Source organism: Saccostrea cucullata, unplaced genomic scaffold, assembly GCF_032062105.1.
Source record: "Saccostrea cucullata isolate Sc308-1 unplaced genomic scaffold, CSIRO_AGI_Scuc_v1 ctg74, whole genome shotgun sequence".
NCBI classification, from domain to species: Eukaryota; Metazoa; Mollusca; class Bivalvia; order Ostreida; family Ostreidae; genus Saccostrea; species Saccostrea cuccullata.
This window is the reverse complement of record NW_026934212.1, coordinates 553,072-573,459: the sequence shown is the minus strand read 5'-3', so window position 1 is coordinate 573,459 and position 20,388 is coordinate 553,072. Positions and strand designations below refer to the sequence as shown.

General features: G+C 34.3%; 2 protein-coding genes across 2 annotated transcripts; one reads left to right on the top strand and one right to left on the bottom strand.

Moving 5' to 3' along the window:
• Positions 1–1,635: 1,635 nt before the first annotated feature.
• On the bottom strand, positions 1,636–18,772 carry LOC134240191 (tubulin epsilon chain-like). The gene is made up of 11 exons (XM_062722298.1): positions 18,713–18,772; positions 18,337–18,410; positions 18,107–18,226; positions 17,749–17,864; positions 16,897–17,018; positions 5,226–5,292; positions 4,016–4,333; positions 3,763–3,903; positions 3,462–3,602; positions 3,165–3,339; positions 1,636–2,130 (listed from the first exon to the last, which is right to left on the bottom strand). The coding sequence occupies exons 1-11, from the start codon at positions 18,735–18,737 to the stop codon at positions 1,972–1,974; spliced, it is 1,458 nt and encodes a 485-aa protein (XP_062578282.1). The 5' UTR covers positions 18,738–18,772; the 3' UTR covers positions 1,636–1,971.
• LOC134240160 (tripartite motif-containing protein 2-like) lies at positions 7,874–9,844 on the top strand. The gene is made up of 2 exons (XM_062722264.1): positions 7,874–8,269; positions 8,529–9,844. The coding sequence occupies exons 1-2, from the start codon at positions 7,915–7,917 to the stop codon at positions 9,422–9,424; spliced, it is 1,251 nt and encodes a 416-aa protein (XP_062578248.1). The 5' UTR covers positions 7,874–7,914; the 3' UTR covers positions 9,425–9,844.
• Positions 18,773–20,388: the final 1,616 nt, after the last annotated feature.

Genomic DNA, 20,388 nt, shown 5'->3' with positions numbered 1-20,388 from the left:
TTTTCCGGCACTTTTATCGTGAAGTTTTTCCTTGTAATTTAATTGTCATATCTTTGCTATATACTCATAATTCTCATAAGTCTTTCTCTGTATGCTACAGATATCTTAAGAGAAAGACATGATTTTGACTCATATAGTCACTTTAAGAAGTTATACTGTATTCTTTGAATTCGCCCAAATAAGGGTATAGCGAAAATGAAACGGGGGCGAAAATTTCCCTGTATACAGTATATCTTCACAGTCTTCCAGCCCAACCCCTTCTTTTTTTCTTAAGTGGGGGATACAAATCCTAAGAATTAGCTTGATTATGCTGTTATGCTTCGATGGGAAAGCCCGACGTTTAAAAAAGGTTATAATAGGAAGTGTTTGAATGGATTGTGTATTTCTATCCTCAAGCCGTTAGCAACGATTTGGATAAAAATCATTTCCAATCAGAAAACTGGGGAGATCCTCCATTTACGAGTAGGTCTCTACACTCTGGGGTATTGCTCCAGCAGAGCTGAAGTTTCGTTATATATTTCTTGGCTTTGTTTATAATATCTAGTAATTCATTAACCTTGAATTCATGATCAAATGCAGCATCAGGGACATATAAATGCTGGATATCGGTAGGGTAATAATGTACAAATTAATTAAAAAGGATGATACCAGCAAAGGTCACAATACAATACACACTTCCCGGTAAGCTCACAGTGGTGGTTCATCATTTTCAAACGTCTGCCAATTTGAATTTGTTCACAAAAAATATTCAGACTCATTTAAGTACAGCGGACTAGGAAATATTTAAAAGCATTAAGGTGATGCAATAACATACCAGATTCCCACGTTTGCTCTAGGGACAAAGGCATTAATCTGCACTGTTTACGGATGTAAATAAATAAACGTCTCTTATCCTGACCCACTGAACTAGCTCAGTATAAACAATGCTTAATCAATGACCTTTTAAAGATTTGAATTTGAATCGTTTTTGTTTTTCTGCGTGCTACATGTAAGATGTATGGAAGCCCATTTAGGACATATTGAAAAATATTATTGAATCCGATATCACGAATTGTCGAATTTGTTATAACGAATTTAATTCATTATAACAATTTCTATGAATTTGTTATAACGATTTTAATCTGTTATAGCAAATTTGTTGAATTCATTATAACGAATTCTTTAATTTGTTATAACGAATTGAATTTGTTATAACGAATTAAATTCGTTATAACAAATTCGACAATTCGTTATATCGGATTCAAAAACATTTTTCGATAGGTCCTAAATGGGCTTCCGTAAAGATGTCAATTGCCAGCCAGAGATTTTTTTTTACTTACCTGAAAAAAGTTGACAAGCCAAAAAAAGTACCAAATTTTATTAATACTTTAATACATTGTACCAAAAACCGGCCTTTCAATCAACATTATTTTGTTTGAAAAAAAAAAAATAAGGGCCGGACCCCTCCCCCCGGCCAGAATTTTGACAAACTCAATCTCACATTGTTCTCTCTACCTTAAATGAAATACCTTGAACTAATGGTCGACACAAAGACCATTTTATGATATTTCATATAGTTTCATAAAATATATAAATTCCTAATTCAAATCCATTTTCATAATGGACACTTGCTACAATCGTTATAATTACCCAAAAGACTTTACCATTCTCATTTATTAGCATTTCAAGAATAAATACTTTTGATACAGTACTCGTCAGATTTATCATTGCACTGTTACAATAGTACGATACCATCCATAATTGAATACACATTCAGTCCTGTCATAATGACAAACCAGTCTTGTCATGACAAACGTACATGTATTTTCATCGTCATTGAAAGTATTGTATACATGCGCGTTTCTCGAGGCTTTTGCAACAGTCTCAGTAATACTGCTTCCGCCGTCAAAACGATGTCCTTCCTCCGTTGTGACTTTGGACTGCTGGTGTCTGGAGACCCGGATAATCTTCATTAGCAACGAACACGCTACGTCACTTGAAGATTTCCAGACGAGGCTCTGTTGGAGGGGGATTGTTCATTTGTTGTTCTAGGCCTTTGTAGTCGTCTATCAGTGACATCAGAGACTCCAGGCTCTCACTGAAATCCATCACTTCCATGCCCTCTACTGACGTGTAATGGTGAACATGCGCCTGAAATTTTCAAACTTTTTACCAGCATTTTTTATCCATCTCTGTCCCATCGCTAGCCTATTTTTTTTTATCTGATATTTTCTGGAGAGGGCTATATCATGTACAATTCCACAGCTTCTCCGTAATGGTGCAAAAATATTTTTTAGATACGGGCGACTGCAGGCAGAATAAATTGTTTTTACATTCAACTTACTTCTAATAAGACGAAATTTTTATTCACTGACGACATCATAGCTCGTAAAACGCGAAATCCATGTAAAATAAATCTGTTTATTTACTTGTCGCCTTACTCATCAGCCATGACAGTTCACGCGTGACATACTGAGACTTGCGCTTGAAATTTAGAATAACTCAATAAAGCAAATGTCGACGTTTATAAATAATTGTGATGAATAGTAACACTAAACATCGATAAATTAAATCATTCCATGTGTCATTTTTTTTGTAATAGCGATATTTTGGCTTAAAATAAGGTAATTCCAAAGAAATCCGCTCCCTATAGATCCTTAATCTCATTGGCTGTCCCAAAATAAAATCTGTCAAGGTCAGTAAACATGGCGGATAAATTTAAGTTGTGATGTTGACATACACGAAAAATACGGATATATGGATTGTTCTGTATATTTTTGGATCGATTTATGTCTGGGATAACTATATTTTGGAAGTCCAGGTAAGACATATAAATAAAATAGCTGTTTACTGACAATTTGAGCCGAAATCCGTGCGGGAGTGAATCGCTCCCGCTTTGCACCATTACGGAGATCCAAAGGAGTTGCAGCCCTCCCCCCGCAAAAAAAAAAAAAGAGAGAGAGAGGGCTACATAATTGCAGCTATCCCATCGCATGATGGATATTCCAAATTCATTAAAGGTATTAATTACTGAGTTTATTAATAACATTATATTTTTGGCGTTTGCATCTCAAAAAGTCTTCAAAAATCAATGTAAAAGCAAATATACATGTAACACTTTCCAATTATTTTCAGCTATAAAATAGATAATATATACAGACATATATACAATATAGACAATATACTTTTCTTTTGTAGAGCCTGTGAAAGCGATCTTTAAGATCCACAAAGGTATTGTGTACACAGGTGTTATTGGCCAGGGTCAGGAGGGAGTAATTCTGGCCTACAGGGGGGACGGAACAGAGACCAGTCTTCCAGCCTTCGTTATTCCAATGGATAAACTTCAAGTTTGGCTTCAACCTACAATTTTTTTTTCCGAAATCAGTAAATCTTTAATTGTTCAATGAAAAGACAATAGACAGCACTTACAAGTAAACATCTCAAATCACTGACAGCAATGAGTTTTAAGCTATAAGTAATACCTTTCGATGTTTCTCCTGACGTCAGAGATTTCCACGTTACCTCGGACCATTAATGCGCATGCCAGATAAAGGCTATGTTTAGGATCCGCCTTAATTAGCTGATGGTCTCGTGAGAAGGCATCCGAAAACATCTGATCCAACCTGAATAGGTGACAATAAAATTACGCAACTTTCAATTGAACAAACTTAATTCTATTGAAAATTTTACAAAAACCTCGGAAATAGCCACAACCATCCACTTAATTTTTTTTTTATATTTCGGAAGCAGTAGACTTTTGTTGTTGTTGTTTTTATTATATACCTTCTGGGAGGTAGGTGAACATCGGACAACGAAAATAATGGTGTCTGGCTAGATACTAGGTAATGTAACCTTGGGAAAGGAACAAGATTCATCGTGATTTCGTTTAAGTCCACATTTAACGATCCCTCAAATCTGGTAGAACTGTAAAAGGAATAAAAGATAAATCTTCACAAACATTGAAACAATATTTTGATAATTTTTTAAACGCATAGGTCGGTTGTTATACTGAAAACAAAAAACAAGTGATTCCCACCTGGTCATGTTTAGAAGCAAGTTAGCTACAATGTTGTTCATACTGTCAAACGGTCTTTCGTCTGACGGCTTCGATAACCCCCCTTCTCCCTCCGAAATGGCACTTCCGGCCTTCACCCCACTGGCTGTAAACACTCGCTTGCCAAGCTTGGCTGAAGGGACAGACTGACTTATTTTATTAACGATGTCCACAAGAGCCTGGTTTTCTATGGGCAACACACAATCTGCTTTATCAGTCAACTCGCGCATGGCTAATACGCTGTTGTAAGGTGACGTCACAACATCATCCTCTGATGATGGATAAACTGCCGTAACAAATCTTTCAAAAAAGGATATATTACTAAAGATAATATATTACTAAATTTAAACATCAATCGAATATTATTTTTCAAGGTCAAAGTTCAAGGCTTTGTCAACTCATAACGTCTATTTGATCCGACTGTTTATATAACGGTAGCTGTCATAACTATACACATGTCTCTTTTACCATTGCGAAGGTGAAAGATCAACCTTGACGACTTCAACTCTATCGTCATCTTTCCTTATTGGTGTGCATACATTGTAGAAATATACCCTTATCAACAGCATATCGGGTGAATGTTTCTCAGTTGATTCGATATGCAAGCGCATGCTCTATGTGCGATCATTAATTAGAATGAAACAAGCTATTAACCAACAAGTTGATAAACAAAGATATCAACAGTCTCGTTTGAAGTCATCATTTCGCAAGGTCTATGATCGATACAATTGACCTTACCAGTATATACAATATATCATAAGATAAAATGCTGACTGACGTTTTTCCTACTTATTATTAGGCAATCATTTACACACTGAATTTTTTTTTACGGATTTTTCTGTAAATTGCCAGATTATGAACAGTAGCACATGGCGGGTGGGATCGGTTGACAAGAGATGCTTACTCCTCCTTGGCACTTGATCCCGCCTCTGATGGTTTTGGAGAACCGTGTTTGCTCTGCTTCCGAAGGATTTTGAGCTGACATTTTTTGTTACCTCCATATTTCATCAAGACTTATGCTGTCAACTCTGATTTTTAGACCCAATTTATATTCCTCATATAATCCTTTCTCCATAACAGAGCTACAAACATTTTTAATTTACCGATGACAAGGCGAGAGGCCAAGTCTGAAAGCAAACTTCGATCGTAAAACTCACAACAAGTTTTAATTCCTTAAGTTATTAATTTATACCTGTACACATCCGGGTACTCATCAGCTAAAAGGTTCAAGATAAAAGTTCCTACTCCGGAGCCCGTTCCTAAAAAAAAGTAAATTAATGTAGATTTTTTATTCATTTTACAACTTAGATGCACTAGTAATTATGCAACTTTGAAAACATGATGTCGCGAACTGTAGCTCTCCGAAAATTTTTTTTTGACAGACTGGAGAGCTACAGTACCATCCACTGAAAAAACTGTATATTTATTCCGCACAAAAAAGTCCGCTGTTTCTCGATTTATTTCACCGTGTTTTTAAATTGTCCTCTCAAAGTATTACTAAACCGTTTTTTTCTAACATATTTTTTCACTGTTTCCACAACAAAACATTCCTTATAATTACTGTTCATAGCCCTCCTGGCCCTGAAATTGAGATCATCGAAAATTTCGTCAATTTATACTGCCATTTTGGTTTGCAATATAATACGGTCCAACGCACTCCGTGCAGATGTCAACTACGAGAGTATTTCACAGAGAAGTAAGGAATTTTTTTTAAATCTATCTTCTTCGCGATTGGGGAAAGAATTTGGAAGAATTCATTCAGAACTAAGCGCAACTTTTTGTGCGCAATAAATATACAGTCTTTACAATATCTGGCACTGTAGCTCTCCGGTCTGTCAATTATTTTTTTTCGGAGAGCTACAGTCCTGCAGCTTATAAAATCTATCCTACTCTCTATATATTATAATACATTGTATATAAATCAATTTTTTATTCCCCCGTATTTACGAAGTTTCGGGGGTATATAGTTTTAGTCGTGTACGTCCGTCTGTCTAGCTGTCTCTCTGTCTGTTTGTCAAAAACTTTAATCTTGCCCATAACTTTTGATTTAGTGGAGCTATGACTTTCATATTTCACATGTGTATTCCTTGTGACAAGACCTTTCTTTGGGTACCACCAAATCTGACCTTTACCTTGGAGTATGACCCACTTTTACACAAAAATTTTAAAGTTTTACTGTGGCCATATCTTTTGAACAGTAGATACCAGGACATTTATACTTCACATATGTATTTTTTGTTGAAAGACCTTTAATTGGATACCAACAACCTTGACGTTTTGACCTTGGTGATTTCCATACTTGTGAAAAAAAAACTTGAACCTTGGACATAACTTTTTAACGGTAAGGGATAGTGCTTTCATAGCTCACATATGTAATCCTTGTGAAAAGACCCTTCATTGGACGCCAAGAACTTTGACTCTTTAACCGACCTAGGAGTTTGACCTACTTTTAAAAAGCAAACTTTTTGACCATAACTTTTAAAGGGTTAGCGCTAGTGCTTTCATACTTTACATATTTAATCCTTGTGACAAAACCTTTCATTTGACACCAAGACCTTTGACACTTTGACCTTGACCTTGGAGTTTGACCTACTTTAAAAAATTTTTAACCTTGGCCATAATTTCTGAACGGTTAGGGCTAAGGCTTCCATACTTTACACATGTATTCTATGTGGCAAGACCTTTCACTGGATACCAATTACCTTGACCTTTTGACCTTGACCTTGGAGATTTTTGTACTTATGTAAAAACTTTAACCTTGGCCATCACTTTTGAACGCTAATAGCTAGTGATCTCATACTTCACTTATGTAATCCTTGTGAAAAGACCCTTCATTGGAAACCAAGAACTTTTACCTTAGAGTCTGTCCTACTTTTAAAAATCAAACCTTGACCACTACTTTTACAGGGTTAGGGCTGGTGCTTTCATACTTTACATATTCTATATTTGTGACAAGACTTTTCATTTGATAGCAAGACCTTTGACCTTGGAGTTTGACCTACTTTTCAAATTTTTTTTAACCTTGGCCATAACTTCTGAACGGTTAGGGCTAGTGCTTACATACTTTACATATGTATTTTTTGTGGCAAGGCCTCTCATACCAATGACCTTGACCTTGAAGATTTCTGTACTTATGAAAAACTTTAACCTTTGCCTACTTTTATATTTCACAATTGTATTTCCAGTGAGAATACCCTTCTTTTGGTACCAATATATTAAATTTGCATTTAAGAAAAGTTTCATCTTTGCTATGTTAATTGCCATACAGGGGCATCAGTGTTTCACAAACACATCTTGTTTTAATAGAGTTGGGTGAAAATAATTATGAAATATTAGTTTATGTCAATTTTCTGATAAATTGATGGAATAGATTATATCACAAATGTGTCATTCACATATAATTTGTGAGAAAAAAGTGGCCAAGCCCAGGGTCTATATCGGGGGTGGGGTTGTCTCAGTGTCCTCACGCACCTGTGGTCGGGACGCCATATACTGCATCCAGTTAATATTTGAATGAATAACACGTTTATAAATATATTTATTGAATTATAGATGCTGGAAATTACTGAAAAAAATAGAAATTAGAGGGATGTCCAGGAAAACTTTAAAGTCCATATCTAATTTTTTTGAAAATAAATCACACTGAAAAAAAAACACACAACCTTTTATTTAAGCATGCATTACATTTGTGTAAAATAACCCCCTAATATCTAACTCTTCAATTTATATACTCTGTCTCATTCTGGTCGCGTGTACAAGGTGTAGGCTCATGTTTTTTTTTAATTCGGAATCGAAGAACGTAAACAATTCAAATTTTAGAATCTCATATCGTAGGGAGGTTGACAGAACGGCAACATTTTAAACTTCCGTTAAAAACAAACATGGATACGGATCCAAAATTTCGCCCCATTTCGGCGATGAGTTTGAGAACAAAAATTCGTGAGGACCACTTAACTTGTCCAATATGTTTTGGCGAGTTTGATAAACCTAAAGCCCTGCCATGTTTACATTCATTTTGTCAAGGTTGTTTGACTGATTTCATAGTGAGTCGTGGGTTTGAATCCTCTGGACAATTTCCATGCCCCGTTTGCCAGAAACCGACGATCATTCCACATGGAGGTGTGAGTGAATTTCCAGACAACCACCTGTTATCAAGTCTTTCAGACACCGTGGTCAAGAGACCAGCGGTTCCTCCTCGTCCTAAAGGCAGCCCTGTTGATGGAAATCTACGAAGTGGTAAGTAACTCGAATTTACTCTAAACAGTGAATCACTCTCATGCTTTCGCCTGTGTATTCGTCATCAATTTACTCTTATGCGACTGTATTTCTAATCAGAGTTTAGAATTTAAAATGGAAGGTAATTATATATTGTGATGTGTAAATTTGCGAAAGAACACAGAAATTTTAAATTTATCATCTTGACTTGCAAGTCTCTGCATTAAGATGTCAAGGAATGTTTTTTAATTTCTAATCAAAAAATAATTTATTTTTTCAGTGTCTCCAGTTTCTGGTAATCTCTACCCAAAAGCACCAAGTGGTATTCCCTCCAACATAGCTACTGCAACAAATACACCCTGCAATGAGGACCTTCTTCTCCGATTTGGTCATCATGGAACTACCATAGCAGACTTCATGAAGCCTTACGGCCTGGCAGTGGGAAAGAATGGGGAATATGTAGTAACAGACCTGGCAGGCAGTCGAGTTTTAGTGTTCGCAAATGCCGGTGAACTGATCGGTCGATTTAGCTGTGACTGTAAAATAAGTGGAGTTACAATGACTCATGACAATTTAATTCTTCTGGCAATAAATGGCGCAGGATCAGCAATAATGAGACTATACAATATGGATGGTCATGTGCTCAAGACTATCGGGGATTACTATCGTTTTGATAAACCCAGTGGCATAGCAATAACTTCCAAGAATCAGACCATCATTTCTAATCTTGAAGGCAATAACATCTTTGTATTCACAGATCAAAACAAAATGTCTGTCAAATTTGGATGGCATGGTTCTGGTGACAAACACTTTGATGGCCCAAACTTTATCGCAGTGGACAGTAAAGATAACATCATAGTCAGTGACTCAGGCAATAACTGTATCAAAGTCTTTGACACTGCAGGGAACTTTAAAAGGAAGTTTGGCAATCTCTGCTGTCCCATGGGAGTTACTGTAGACAAGCGAGATAACGTCATAGTGGCGGATGCTGGGAATTTTAGAGTGCAAGTGTTTGACAGTCATGGTAACTATCAACGATCATTGGTTGAAAACACGGATGACATAGCACCTGATGTTAAACCTTTAAATGTCGCAGTAACAAAAGCGGGAAATGTGGCTGTATTGCTGAGGGGAACACAATTTTCTGAAATCCGAGTCTACAAGTGGTTGGCTTAGATCCTTGGTGTGATATGAACTCTCTGTTGTACAAATATCCCCTTTATCTATGCAATGCTCTTACTAACTTTGTTATATTATTTAAATGATATATGAGGCATGGAGTAAAAGTATCTGGTATTTAGGTAAAATTTATGATCACATAACTCATTAAATACACAGAATCAATATAAGCTAGGCATTTGATTGCGTTCCATAAAGTGCTTGTAAATTGTACATATATTGAATAATTTATTATGTACCTGTTGACTTGAAATTAACATGTTACATGTACAATATATATCATGTATATAAAATCAATTCTATTGAGATTGAAATGAAATCTGATATGGCATTTATGGGTTTTTTTCTTTCGAATTGTTAGTTTTATTTGTCCTGGTGATTATTTGTAGGTTAAACTAGGTTTCATGAATTTCCAATCATTTTGTTTAAAAAAAACCTAAATATTATTTATGTTGTTATTATAAATTGACACAAATAAATTTTACATAAAACAAGAAGTGTTTGTGAAACATTGATGCCCCCATATGGCAACTTATAGTGAAGGTTAAACTTTCTCAAATGCAAATCAAATATATTGGTACTAGTCTTGTTGGTACCCAAAGTAATGTCTTCTCACTAGAAATACACTTGTAAAATATGTATGAATTTGAAAGCCCTAGCCATCTGTTCAAAAGTTATGGCCAAGGCTAAAGTTTTTAAAAAGTATATTAAACTCCAAGGTCAAAGTTGTTAGTATCTATAGGAAGGTCCTACTACGTGGATTACATATGTGAAGTATGAAAGCCCTTGTGCTAACAGTTCAAAAGTTTTGGCCAAGGTTAATGTTTTTCAAAGTAGGTCAAGGTCAAAGGGTCAAACTTGTTGGTATTCAATGAAAGGTCTTGTCACAAGAAATGCACATATTATCTGAAATATGAAAGCCCTTGCCTCAACCAATCAAAAGTTATGGGCAAGGTTAAAGTTTTTGTGGACAAACAGATGGTCAGACAGGGCCAAAATTACATACTCCGGAATCTTCATTTACGTCAGCATAAAAAGTGATCCTTTAAATCCACACTCTAGTTTCTGTGGTAATTTATATTTTCCTAAAAATATTTTCCATAGAATTTTCTTTATGCAAAGTTGCATATATATTTAAAACAAGAGACCCATGGGCCTTAAAGGTCACCTCAGCATCATGCAACAACTTTCCAATGATTGAAATTGGTTTATGTTTTACACCAGAGGCCATGATATTCACAATTTTGAAAGAGGCACAATTGCTCATAACTATACACTTAGCATGCTTAGTTTGGTTACTTAATACCCATAGACAGAGCAGGGGAACAAAAAATGCATTTCAACTAATCAGTAATATTCAGCAATAATCAGTAGTACCCCAACCCACGGGAACACCTGACTAGAGGTCCACACATTTCACAATTTTTGAAAAGGCACCCTTGCTCATCATAAATGTTTGATTAATACTAGTATCAAGGATCAGATTTCAAAGCATTAATTCATTTTCAGTATATAATAAATTAGCCCCCCCCCCCTCTATGGTACCCCTTACTCAGTGGCCTTGAAATTCAAAATTCTGGAAGAATGGTTCTTGCTCATCGTGGCTATATATAGTTCATCTGATTAATACTCAGGAGCAGAGGAGAACATTTTCAAAGAATTAATGCATTTTTACTATATAATCAATAAAGCCCTGCCCTATCATCAGAACCCCTGACCCAGGGGCCATGAAATTTACAATTTTTGAAGAGGCACCCTTTGTCGTCATAACTATTCATTATGTTTGTTTGTTTAATACCCTGGAGCAGAGAAGAATATTTTCAAAGAAATATGACTGCCGTCACGAGAAAAGGGCCCTTAAGGTCAAATTTTCACAAATTGACTTTTTGGTAAATTTTGATAGCCGGACTCTTTCTGAATGCAAATATACATAAATTTTGAAAATATCTCACTTTTTTCCTATTTTATGAGCATTTTAGTGAGGCGCTCCAAAAATAACTTTGACGTTACTCAGTGAAAACGTAATGACGTCGCCTGCGTCTAATACAATTTTCAAAAAAATCTTGAAATTACATGTTATTTAAATAACATCAATCGTTTTGAGAAATAACAACTTGAGATTTCATTTTTTTTCTTTCAAGCGGCTAGTATCTAACTATTCCTAAGGGATATCGTATGTTATTACTATTTTCATGCTAATATTAGACCAGATCTGGTAATTTCGTTAAAAAAAAGGGGGGTCTAGACAGAATCTAGGAACGCTTTATAACATAATCAGTAGGAAAAAAGTATTTGTGTATATCCATACAAATTATTCTTCTTATATGAAATAATCTAATTCAATTTATAAAATATATAAAGCACATGTAACACCTAAAGATTACAAGAAATATATACGGTATGTAGAGAGAATCCGATACAGAAGGACACCACGCGCAAAACGGGACACCCCTCGCAAAAAGCACATCGATCCCGATATTTAAAATAAATCTTATAAGTCAGCATCCACTAACAAACACACACGAACGTAAATTTATTCCCTATAACTGTTACAATAAAAAAAACACCATGTATTTTCTGTATCACCGAAGAATTCAATTGAGAAATAATAAATTCAGATACGCCAAGATATGTAAACTTGTTTTTAAAAACGTTTATTCCTTATATATAAACATTCATGAAAAAATAAACTTTCCCTTCTTCCATGCAAGGAAGTAAGGAGTCAATCCTTACGTCGCGGGTTCGAATCCCACTGTGGGACGTGGAGACCGGTCCTTCGGATGAGACCGTATAAACCGAGTTCCCGTGTCGCAGTACGTGCTGGCACGAAAAAGATCCCTCCCTGCTCAATGGCCCTAAATGCCGAGTATAGGATAAAATTTGCAGCTCTCCACCGGCAAGTGTTGGCGTCTCTATATGAGTAAAAAATTCTCGAGAGGGACGTTAAACAATATACAATCAATATTCCATGCAAGCGGATTATAAATTTTTTACTTTTTTTGAATACTTTATTTAAAATGTTTAAAGCTCTTAAGTTTTCATTGTTTATACAATTCATTTTCTTCGCCTGTCTGTAGAAACGTAGTAAATAGGCTAATAAGGACAAATGAATCTGAATGATTTATATACCGTACTTTAAATTGAAACTTTCTTTAATTTAATTTAATCAATATTTTATTATGTTAGATTACATAATTGGATTGGACATCAGGCATGGCCTATATAAGTCCTCTCCAAGGTCAAGGTTACAAATGTAAAGAATATTGACAATAATTTACAATGATGGAATAATACTTATTTTTAAAAGTTACATCATTTTAAACTTTCTTTGAATTTATACCTCAATTTGAAACCGTCTTTTAACTTCTTATTTTTTTTTTAAAGTGAATAACAATTAAATCGGTTAGAAATATTTCTGCACATTAACCTTTTATTTTTAAATTTTGTGGCACCTGTACCCTGTTTCACTTAAACACAACATTTGTATATTCTTACAAGGACCGCTACTATGATCTAAAAAAATGATTTACCGGTATGTATAATATTGTATAATTTAATCAAAGAGATGGGAATTGTGTTGTTCTAAATTTTGATGAAATCTATTTGAAACTGAATGAATATATTTTTACGCAATAAAGGAAGGCCTGAGGAAGCCATTTCAGTGGGGGGGGGGGGGGGGGGGGGGGGGGGGGGGGGGCTTAGAAAGCCATTTCAGTTGGGGGGGGAGGGTTAGCTATATTTTTTTCAGTTGTGGGCAGTTCCAATCACCAATTTTCTTTGACAATCAAAACAATTTTTTAACTGCCACGAACGGTCATCTATTTATTTACCTCCGTGACAATGGCTAATTAACTTGATACCTTATGTTTTTCACATTTCGATGCGTTTGTCTTATCCAATAATGAATTATTACGTCCAATATTCATTAATGCTTCTTTGTATGAGGCGATGCTGTTAATTAAGTAAAAGTATACCGCTCTAATTTGACTCTCTTTCGCTGAAAATATTAAGGCAAGCCATTTTCCCTTATTACTTCACAACATACCAAACAAATCAAAATAAAAAAAAAGAATTTGACTCTTACCTTCGCCTGTCCCCACACAACTCGTTTGAAAAAAGAGGGGGGGGGGGGTTCAGTTAGGAAAAAAATAAATCTACCTTAAAAAACCTACTCAACCAAAAACAGGGTGTGTGTGTGTCGAAACTCGAATCCAATTTCGCTGTTGGGGAGGGGGGGGGGGGGATTAGGTTCAGTCTTCTTTCAGTATCAAATTTTCGTAATCAAGCATTATACAGTGCCTTATTCTTTTGCCCTATAGTGTGCGAATTTGACTATGATGCAACATAAAGTGTGAATGTGTGTGTGTGTGTAGGTTGGGGGGGGGGGGGGGGGGGGGGGGGACTATCAATGTACACCCCAACCTCCGTTGCTACTTGCGTGCGACTGTAATGGCCAATATTTTATTTAAGAGAAGAAAAAATTGTGTTTGTTTATTAACTACTCTCCGTAGAGTCATGTTAGGATTATAATACATGTATAAAGTCTTATCTCGGAACTTTTAAGAAATTAATGTCAAGATATGCCGGGTATTTTGATACATGTATCAGAGTTGAAGATTTCAACGCAAAATGTGACTTATTTATTTCATATCATGAATAGTCAGTGATATATATTTCACGCTCATTAAAGTTTTTTTAAGATTTTAAACATTTTCACAACTTTTGGAAATTACACCCATAACAATTTTTCACACATACTTTTTTGCTCTTTCAGTGATGTACATGTATTTGATGTTATCCACAAATTTGTACGTCTTTTTGCTTAGATATAGTTTTTCCTCCTTTTGGTTTATAAATATCCTCATTCATAATATCACTGTCGATGTATTATTGTTAATTTCTTCAACATTGGGTATATTGCTTTTGGGAAAAGTCTACATTAGCTGTATTTAATTTCTTAACATATTGCAAAAAAAGTTCCAGAGGGATTTCATTCATTCATTTCATCGGAACAATTTCAGAAATTTGAAACAATAGTAATCTGTACCATACAATTCCTTGGAATGTATTTATTTGATCATTTAAAATTAGTTTTTGAAACAAAATTTATTTCAGCAAAATTTACTTAGCATCCCCATCATTCGTATTTTTTTTTCCCTTAGCATATTCTATTACTGTTAATTTAGTAAAAAAAAAAATATTTATTGTTTGTGTAAAAGGTTTGGATCTCCCATGTTACCAGTATCTTTATTCAAACAAAGAGGGATTATGTTTTTAGCTATAATTTTTACCGGTCTTTTTATTCGTAGATTTTTTGGCTTGTCTTCTCCCCTCCCCCCTTTTTTACACACATTTTTAAATCGACAGTTCACCAAGGCTGGTTATTGGGGTATATCAGTATGATAAACTATGGATTAAAATTAAAATGGCTACATGTAAATGCGTTTTAAATTATGGTATATATTTTTCAGAAAAAAGTAGTGCTTAAAAGAACGGTAATTACTATATATGCATAGATCTCTCTCTCTCTCTCTCTCTCTCTCTCTCTGAAAAAAAATATACATGTACATGGAATATAACTTTTAATATTAAGACTTCTTAACATGAATTCAAAATTCAATTAAGCATTTGTAAATTGCTCAGAAAACAAATATGCAGCATCTTTAATTCAGTCATGCATAGACATCGTTTTGATCGCTGTTTCAGAGCTAGCAACGTGCATGTCCAATGCCCCGTACATGTATATCTACATCAAGTTAAATACTAAAACAAAATTATGAATAAATTTTCGTACTAAACTGTAAATATAGCATAGATCTATTAAAAAATGTCTGCATCATGTTTCAAATTTTTGTTACGCTTTGAAATTCAATTTTATTTGTTGTAAACAAAATGTAGTCAACAAAAATTACTTCCGTGTTTTCAATACCGCGACTTTGACGTCGTTTTCTGAGCATTGTGACGTCAAAAGATAAGGGCCCTTTTCTCATGACAGCAGTCATATGTATTTTCACTATATAATCTATATAGCCCCATCCTAGCACTAGAACTCCTGACCCTTGGGCCACGAAATTCACAATTTTGAAAGAGGCACCCTTCATCATCATAACTATACATTAAGTTTGTTTGTTTGTTTGTTTTTTTATACAAAGGAGCAGAAAAGAAAATTTTCAAAGAATTTATGCATTTTCACTATATAATCAATAGAGCCCCAGCCTAGCACTAGAAACCCTGACCCTGTGTCAATGAACTTCAAAATTTTGGTAGAGAACTCAATGCTAAATATAATTTTACCAACAGTTTGATCGTTTGATGTCCAGGAGTAAAGAAGAAATTTTTAAAGATTCCATTAGTGGTTTTGACCCCACCCCTCAGGCCCCAGGAGGGCAGGGACCATGAAATTCACAATTTTTGTCCCACTCATAAATGCTTTACACACCAAATTGGTTAAAAGTGATTCACCAGTTGCAGAGAAGAAGCTGAAAATGTTCAAATATTAATCCACGAAGGACAAAAATGGATAGCAATTAGGTCACCTGAGTTTACTTAAGTCACCTGAGTTTACTTAAGTCACCTGAGTTTACTTAAGTCACCTGAGTTTACTAAGGTTACCTAACAGAGACAAACAGATGGACAGCTAGACAGACACATAGGAAATCTATCATAAAACACATTCTTTTATTATATTAAATTCTTGAAATGTCATATATAATATGACAAACAGTATTGTGATATACAGTATTTGTATCACAATACAGTAAAATTTTTAGCTTCTTTCAGCAAAGTTGAGGAACCTTCACTCTGACAAAAATTGCTCGATTGTACCCAAAACAGAACTTGACTTGGACATTCTTATAACAAATCTGAATATTGAATTTCATTTTAGTACTGTAGATTCCTTATTTTTCGCGAGTACTTATTATCGCGAAAGGCCTCTTCAACGTCAAATCGCGAGAATAATAATTCACGAATTGAAGGTTAATCAAGAGATTTTACATTGTATTTAGCATCAAAAAAATAAAAGCGAGTAATTTTATTTCGCGATTGGTGCTTCTCGCGAAATTACGCGATAATTATTTCCACGCGTATAATAAGGAATTTACAGTATGTGCAACCTCTGTGAAGAAAATGAAAAGAAATTGTTGGTGGACCGACAGACAGAAGCAAACTGTAAATCACTTTTTATTTGTGAGAACTTTATTTACGTGTTATTACGCGGGACAATGGGCTCGCAAAAATTTCATTCTTGCGTACAAAAGTATTCCTTACGATTATATAGATGAAAAGCAACAATTCGTGAAAATTATGTCTTGCAAATAAAGAGTCAATGACTATCTCCCGAAAATAAAGTGTCACAAAATTTTGTGATCTACAGTATGTCTGTACTTGTTTGAAGGGGGCATAACTTAAGTATATAATGCCACAAAGCTCAATGTAAAAGAAATCTATACAAGCATAATAGAACTTACCTCCACCCATTGAATGCAGAACAAAGAAACACTGAAGGCAGTCACAGAATTCTGCTGCCCTCCGTATAACCTCTAATAGCTTCTCTTTGTACATCGTACCATACATTTTATGTCCTACTGCCCTACATACAAACAGTAAGAAAAAAAATCAATGAGATTGAATACAGGAAATACAGGTATATGTTCCTGTACTGAAATTAACTTTATACTGTTAAAAAATAACTTTAAAATCAGTAAAATGCCATTTTTAGCATTCATCATCTATAAATTAATGAAACTGCTTCCTAAATTTAGACCAATTTTTGATGCTCCCACAATCAAATGTTTGGGTGTATATAGTTTTAGCCTTGTCTGTCTGTCTGTCTGTTTATCTGTGTGTCTGCAAAAATTTTAACTTTGCAAATAACTTTTGACTAGTAGGTGAGGCTGTGACATTCATATTTCACAGGTGTATTCCTTGTGTTAAGACCTTTTTTTGGGGTACCACAAAATTTGACCCCTTGACCTTGACCTCTGTACAAAAAAGCCCCCCAAATTTTAACTTTGGACACAACTTTTGAACAGCTAGTACTAGTGCTTTCATGCTAAATATGTGTATTTCTTGTGACAAGACCTTTTAAATGTTATAAGTATGTTTTACCTTGACCTTAGAGTTTGACCCACTTAAAAAAATCTAATCTTGCATTTATCTTGAATGTTTACTTCTGAGCTTGTGAAAGTACATGTACTTTAAAATGTTTTAAACTTTTTTTTTTATGTCTGGCATGTCGGTCCAATTACAGTAATCTGAAGTCTTGTGTCTTTGATGTTCATTTAATCTTCCTGAGTCTACAGTATAAAGCAGTGACCTACCAGTTGTTTCCTGACCCTGACACATCAGTGAGGAGCTGCTGGTAATCAAACACTTCCCTTAGTGGTCCCTTGGTCATCTCACTGACCACTCCCTCCTCCATGTCCACCAGGACTGCCTATAAGGAACAGAAACGATAAACTAATGATATGATATATAGTCAAACCAGAGAAATTACCTTGCTTGGAAAATGTGTGTAAAAAAAATTATCAAACTCAATTAGGTAACTCTTTATTAAAATTTAAGTGTAGTAAAGGATGCTCCATATTAATAAAAGTTTTATTAGGTAAATTGAGATATAATCGTATTATTCAATGATTTGTGAGCTTTAAGTAAATATTTTATCTCACATTGACTCACTCTTGCTTTTAGAGACTTAATCTTTCCTTGTCCTTGGCCCAAAGGAATGTCTGATGGGTTTTCATATCGAGAATCAACATTTCTAAAAAAGCTCCCTACAGATTCATCATAGACACCATTCTGTAAAAATGAAAATGTGACTCTAAACCACAAAATTCACTCTTCTGAAAAGTAATCCATCAACTAGATCAGAAGCAGTAGACATGTCATGCCACAAAAATGTCACCTACCTTATTGACAGCAGCATGCTCACGTAATGCTAAATCCCAGAATCTGCATCCAATCTGGTTTCCACACTGACCAACTAAAATGATATTTGATGTGATAATAAAATGTTAACTTTAAGAACTTAATTGGCTTAGTCTCCAAATTAATTTTTTTTTTTGGCTACAAATATTGTCAAAGCCATTTAAATATAAACTGCATGCAACAATGCAATGAGACTGGTATTCAGGAATTTTAAGATACCAAAAAAAAACTTGCATGCTATAACTACTGTCATCTAAGTCTCTACTGCTAAATATTGTATATCAAGTCATCTATCATATCATATGCTTTATGAATCAAAGAATTTAACTACAACATCAATCACAACAAAATATTTACCTTGTACAACAATCGACTGAGTCATTTCGGGTTGTTGTGGTGTGTTACGATCTGCGTCATAACATATGTATTTTTCGTTGAAGATTTTTTCGTACTTTACAAGCGCAAGACAGACCTAAAAGTTTGAAATAGTCATACGTAAAATATTCGTAATATCAAGGGACTAATTTACATTATCAGAAACGTATTTTAAAAATAACAGATAATTTTCAATTAACAGCTTTATTTCTAATATTGATTTTTTTAGAAAAAAGAAATAAAGAACAATTTTACAAAAAAAAAAAAAAAAATGAATTTATTAAATCAGAACACTCTTTTTTTTTTTTTTTTCCCGTACATTAAAAAAAAATACATTGGAATTTTCTAATATTCCCTTTAATATAAAAATATGACATATTAATGGATTAAGAGATTATCAATCCTTTTTTTCCAATAAAAAAGTAAAAACATTGTGTGAATATTAAACAACGAAAATCTGCTATATTGTACATAATAAAGATGTAATTTCATTTGCAAGTTCAGTTTCTCGAGAATGATAATTTCTGGCATTAAAACAAATGATTATTTGACATTGGAAAATTATCTGATATTAGAAAATACCATACAACACCTTTGTCTTTATAAAAAAATATTGCAAATTAAGACATCAAAATTAATTGAAGAATTGATGTAACAAATAATTTATCAATATGCTCGTACATGTGTAGCCTGGCTAGACTCATGACCCATGAACTCTTAGCAAATTATTTATCAGTTAGCTATTAAGTCACATATGAACCTATCTTCCTGTCACTTCCCCTCTCAGTGAAATCGCCACATCATTGGAGTATCCTGGTCGAGGCACCAATTGTTTAGATTTCACTTCATGGCTAGAAAATAAACATAAATGCGTTTACATGCAGAATATATTTAAAACTGACATTTCTAAAACACTGTAGACATTTGCTCCACCAGAGGACCTATCTGCACAACACTAGGGAACAGAATTCAACGTGTTCTCCATAGAATCATCATATCCTAGCAGTTGATAAATTATGCTCGAGGAGCAAATAAGAATGTAAATTTGTTTCCATACAATCTGCTATATAGTTAACAGAATAGAGCAATTAATTTGTACTACATGTAAATCCCACCTCTATGATCTATGGTATCAGATTTGTTCACCCTGGAACATATTTGACCATGTCTGTTCGATCAGATATTGTCTTCTTTTCAAAGTATTGTTAATTAAAATTTGTTATGATTATACAAATTTATGATTTAATTGTTATAAGTAAACAAGATGTATTTGTGAAACACTGATGCCCCTGTATAGCATCTTAGCGATGAATAAACTTTTCTTAAATGCAAATTAAATACAGGTGACTCTCGATCTCTCGAGGTTAAAGGGACCGCGAGAAAAGTTCGAGAGATCGAAGGGTTCGAGATATAGAAAGTCAATAAAATCCTGAATTTTCACTTCCGACCATCGATGTTTTACTTTTAAATATACCGGAAGTATATGTAAATAAAGTAATTGCTCGTTTCCAATCATATTTTACAGGTAATTTACTTGATATCAACAATTATGGTCATATTTCGAATAAATAAAAGGAATTCCTACAGTTTCAATATTTATTTGTTCTTTTTTCATGATTACATGATACCCAAATATCATTGTCAGTTTTACTATTCCT

What these genes read in the sequence shown, in the direction of transcription:
- LOC134240160 (XM_062722264.1), top strand. Translation starts at nt 7,915, where the DNA reads ATGGATACGGATCCAAAATTTCGCCCCATTTCGGCGATGAGTTTGAGA. An exon ending in TGATGGAAATCTACGAAGTG is followed by an intron (nt 8,270 to 8,528) that starts GTAAGTAACTCG and finishes TTATTTTTTCAG; the next exon opens with TGTCTCCAGTTTCTGGTAAT.
- LOC134240191 (XM_062722298.1), bottom strand. Translation starts at nt 18,737, where the DNA reads ATGACTCAGTCGATTGTTGTACAAG. An exon ending in GAGTACCCGGATGTGTACAG is followed by an intron (nt 4,334 to 5,225) that starts GTATAAATTAAT and finishes CTTTTTTGAAAG; the next exon opens with ATTTGTTACGGCAGTTTATC. An exon ending in TTGCTTCTAAACATGACCAG is followed by an intron (nt 3,904 to 4,015) that starts GTGGGAATCACT and finishes TTCCTTTTACAG; the next exon opens with TTCTACCAGATTTGAGGGAT.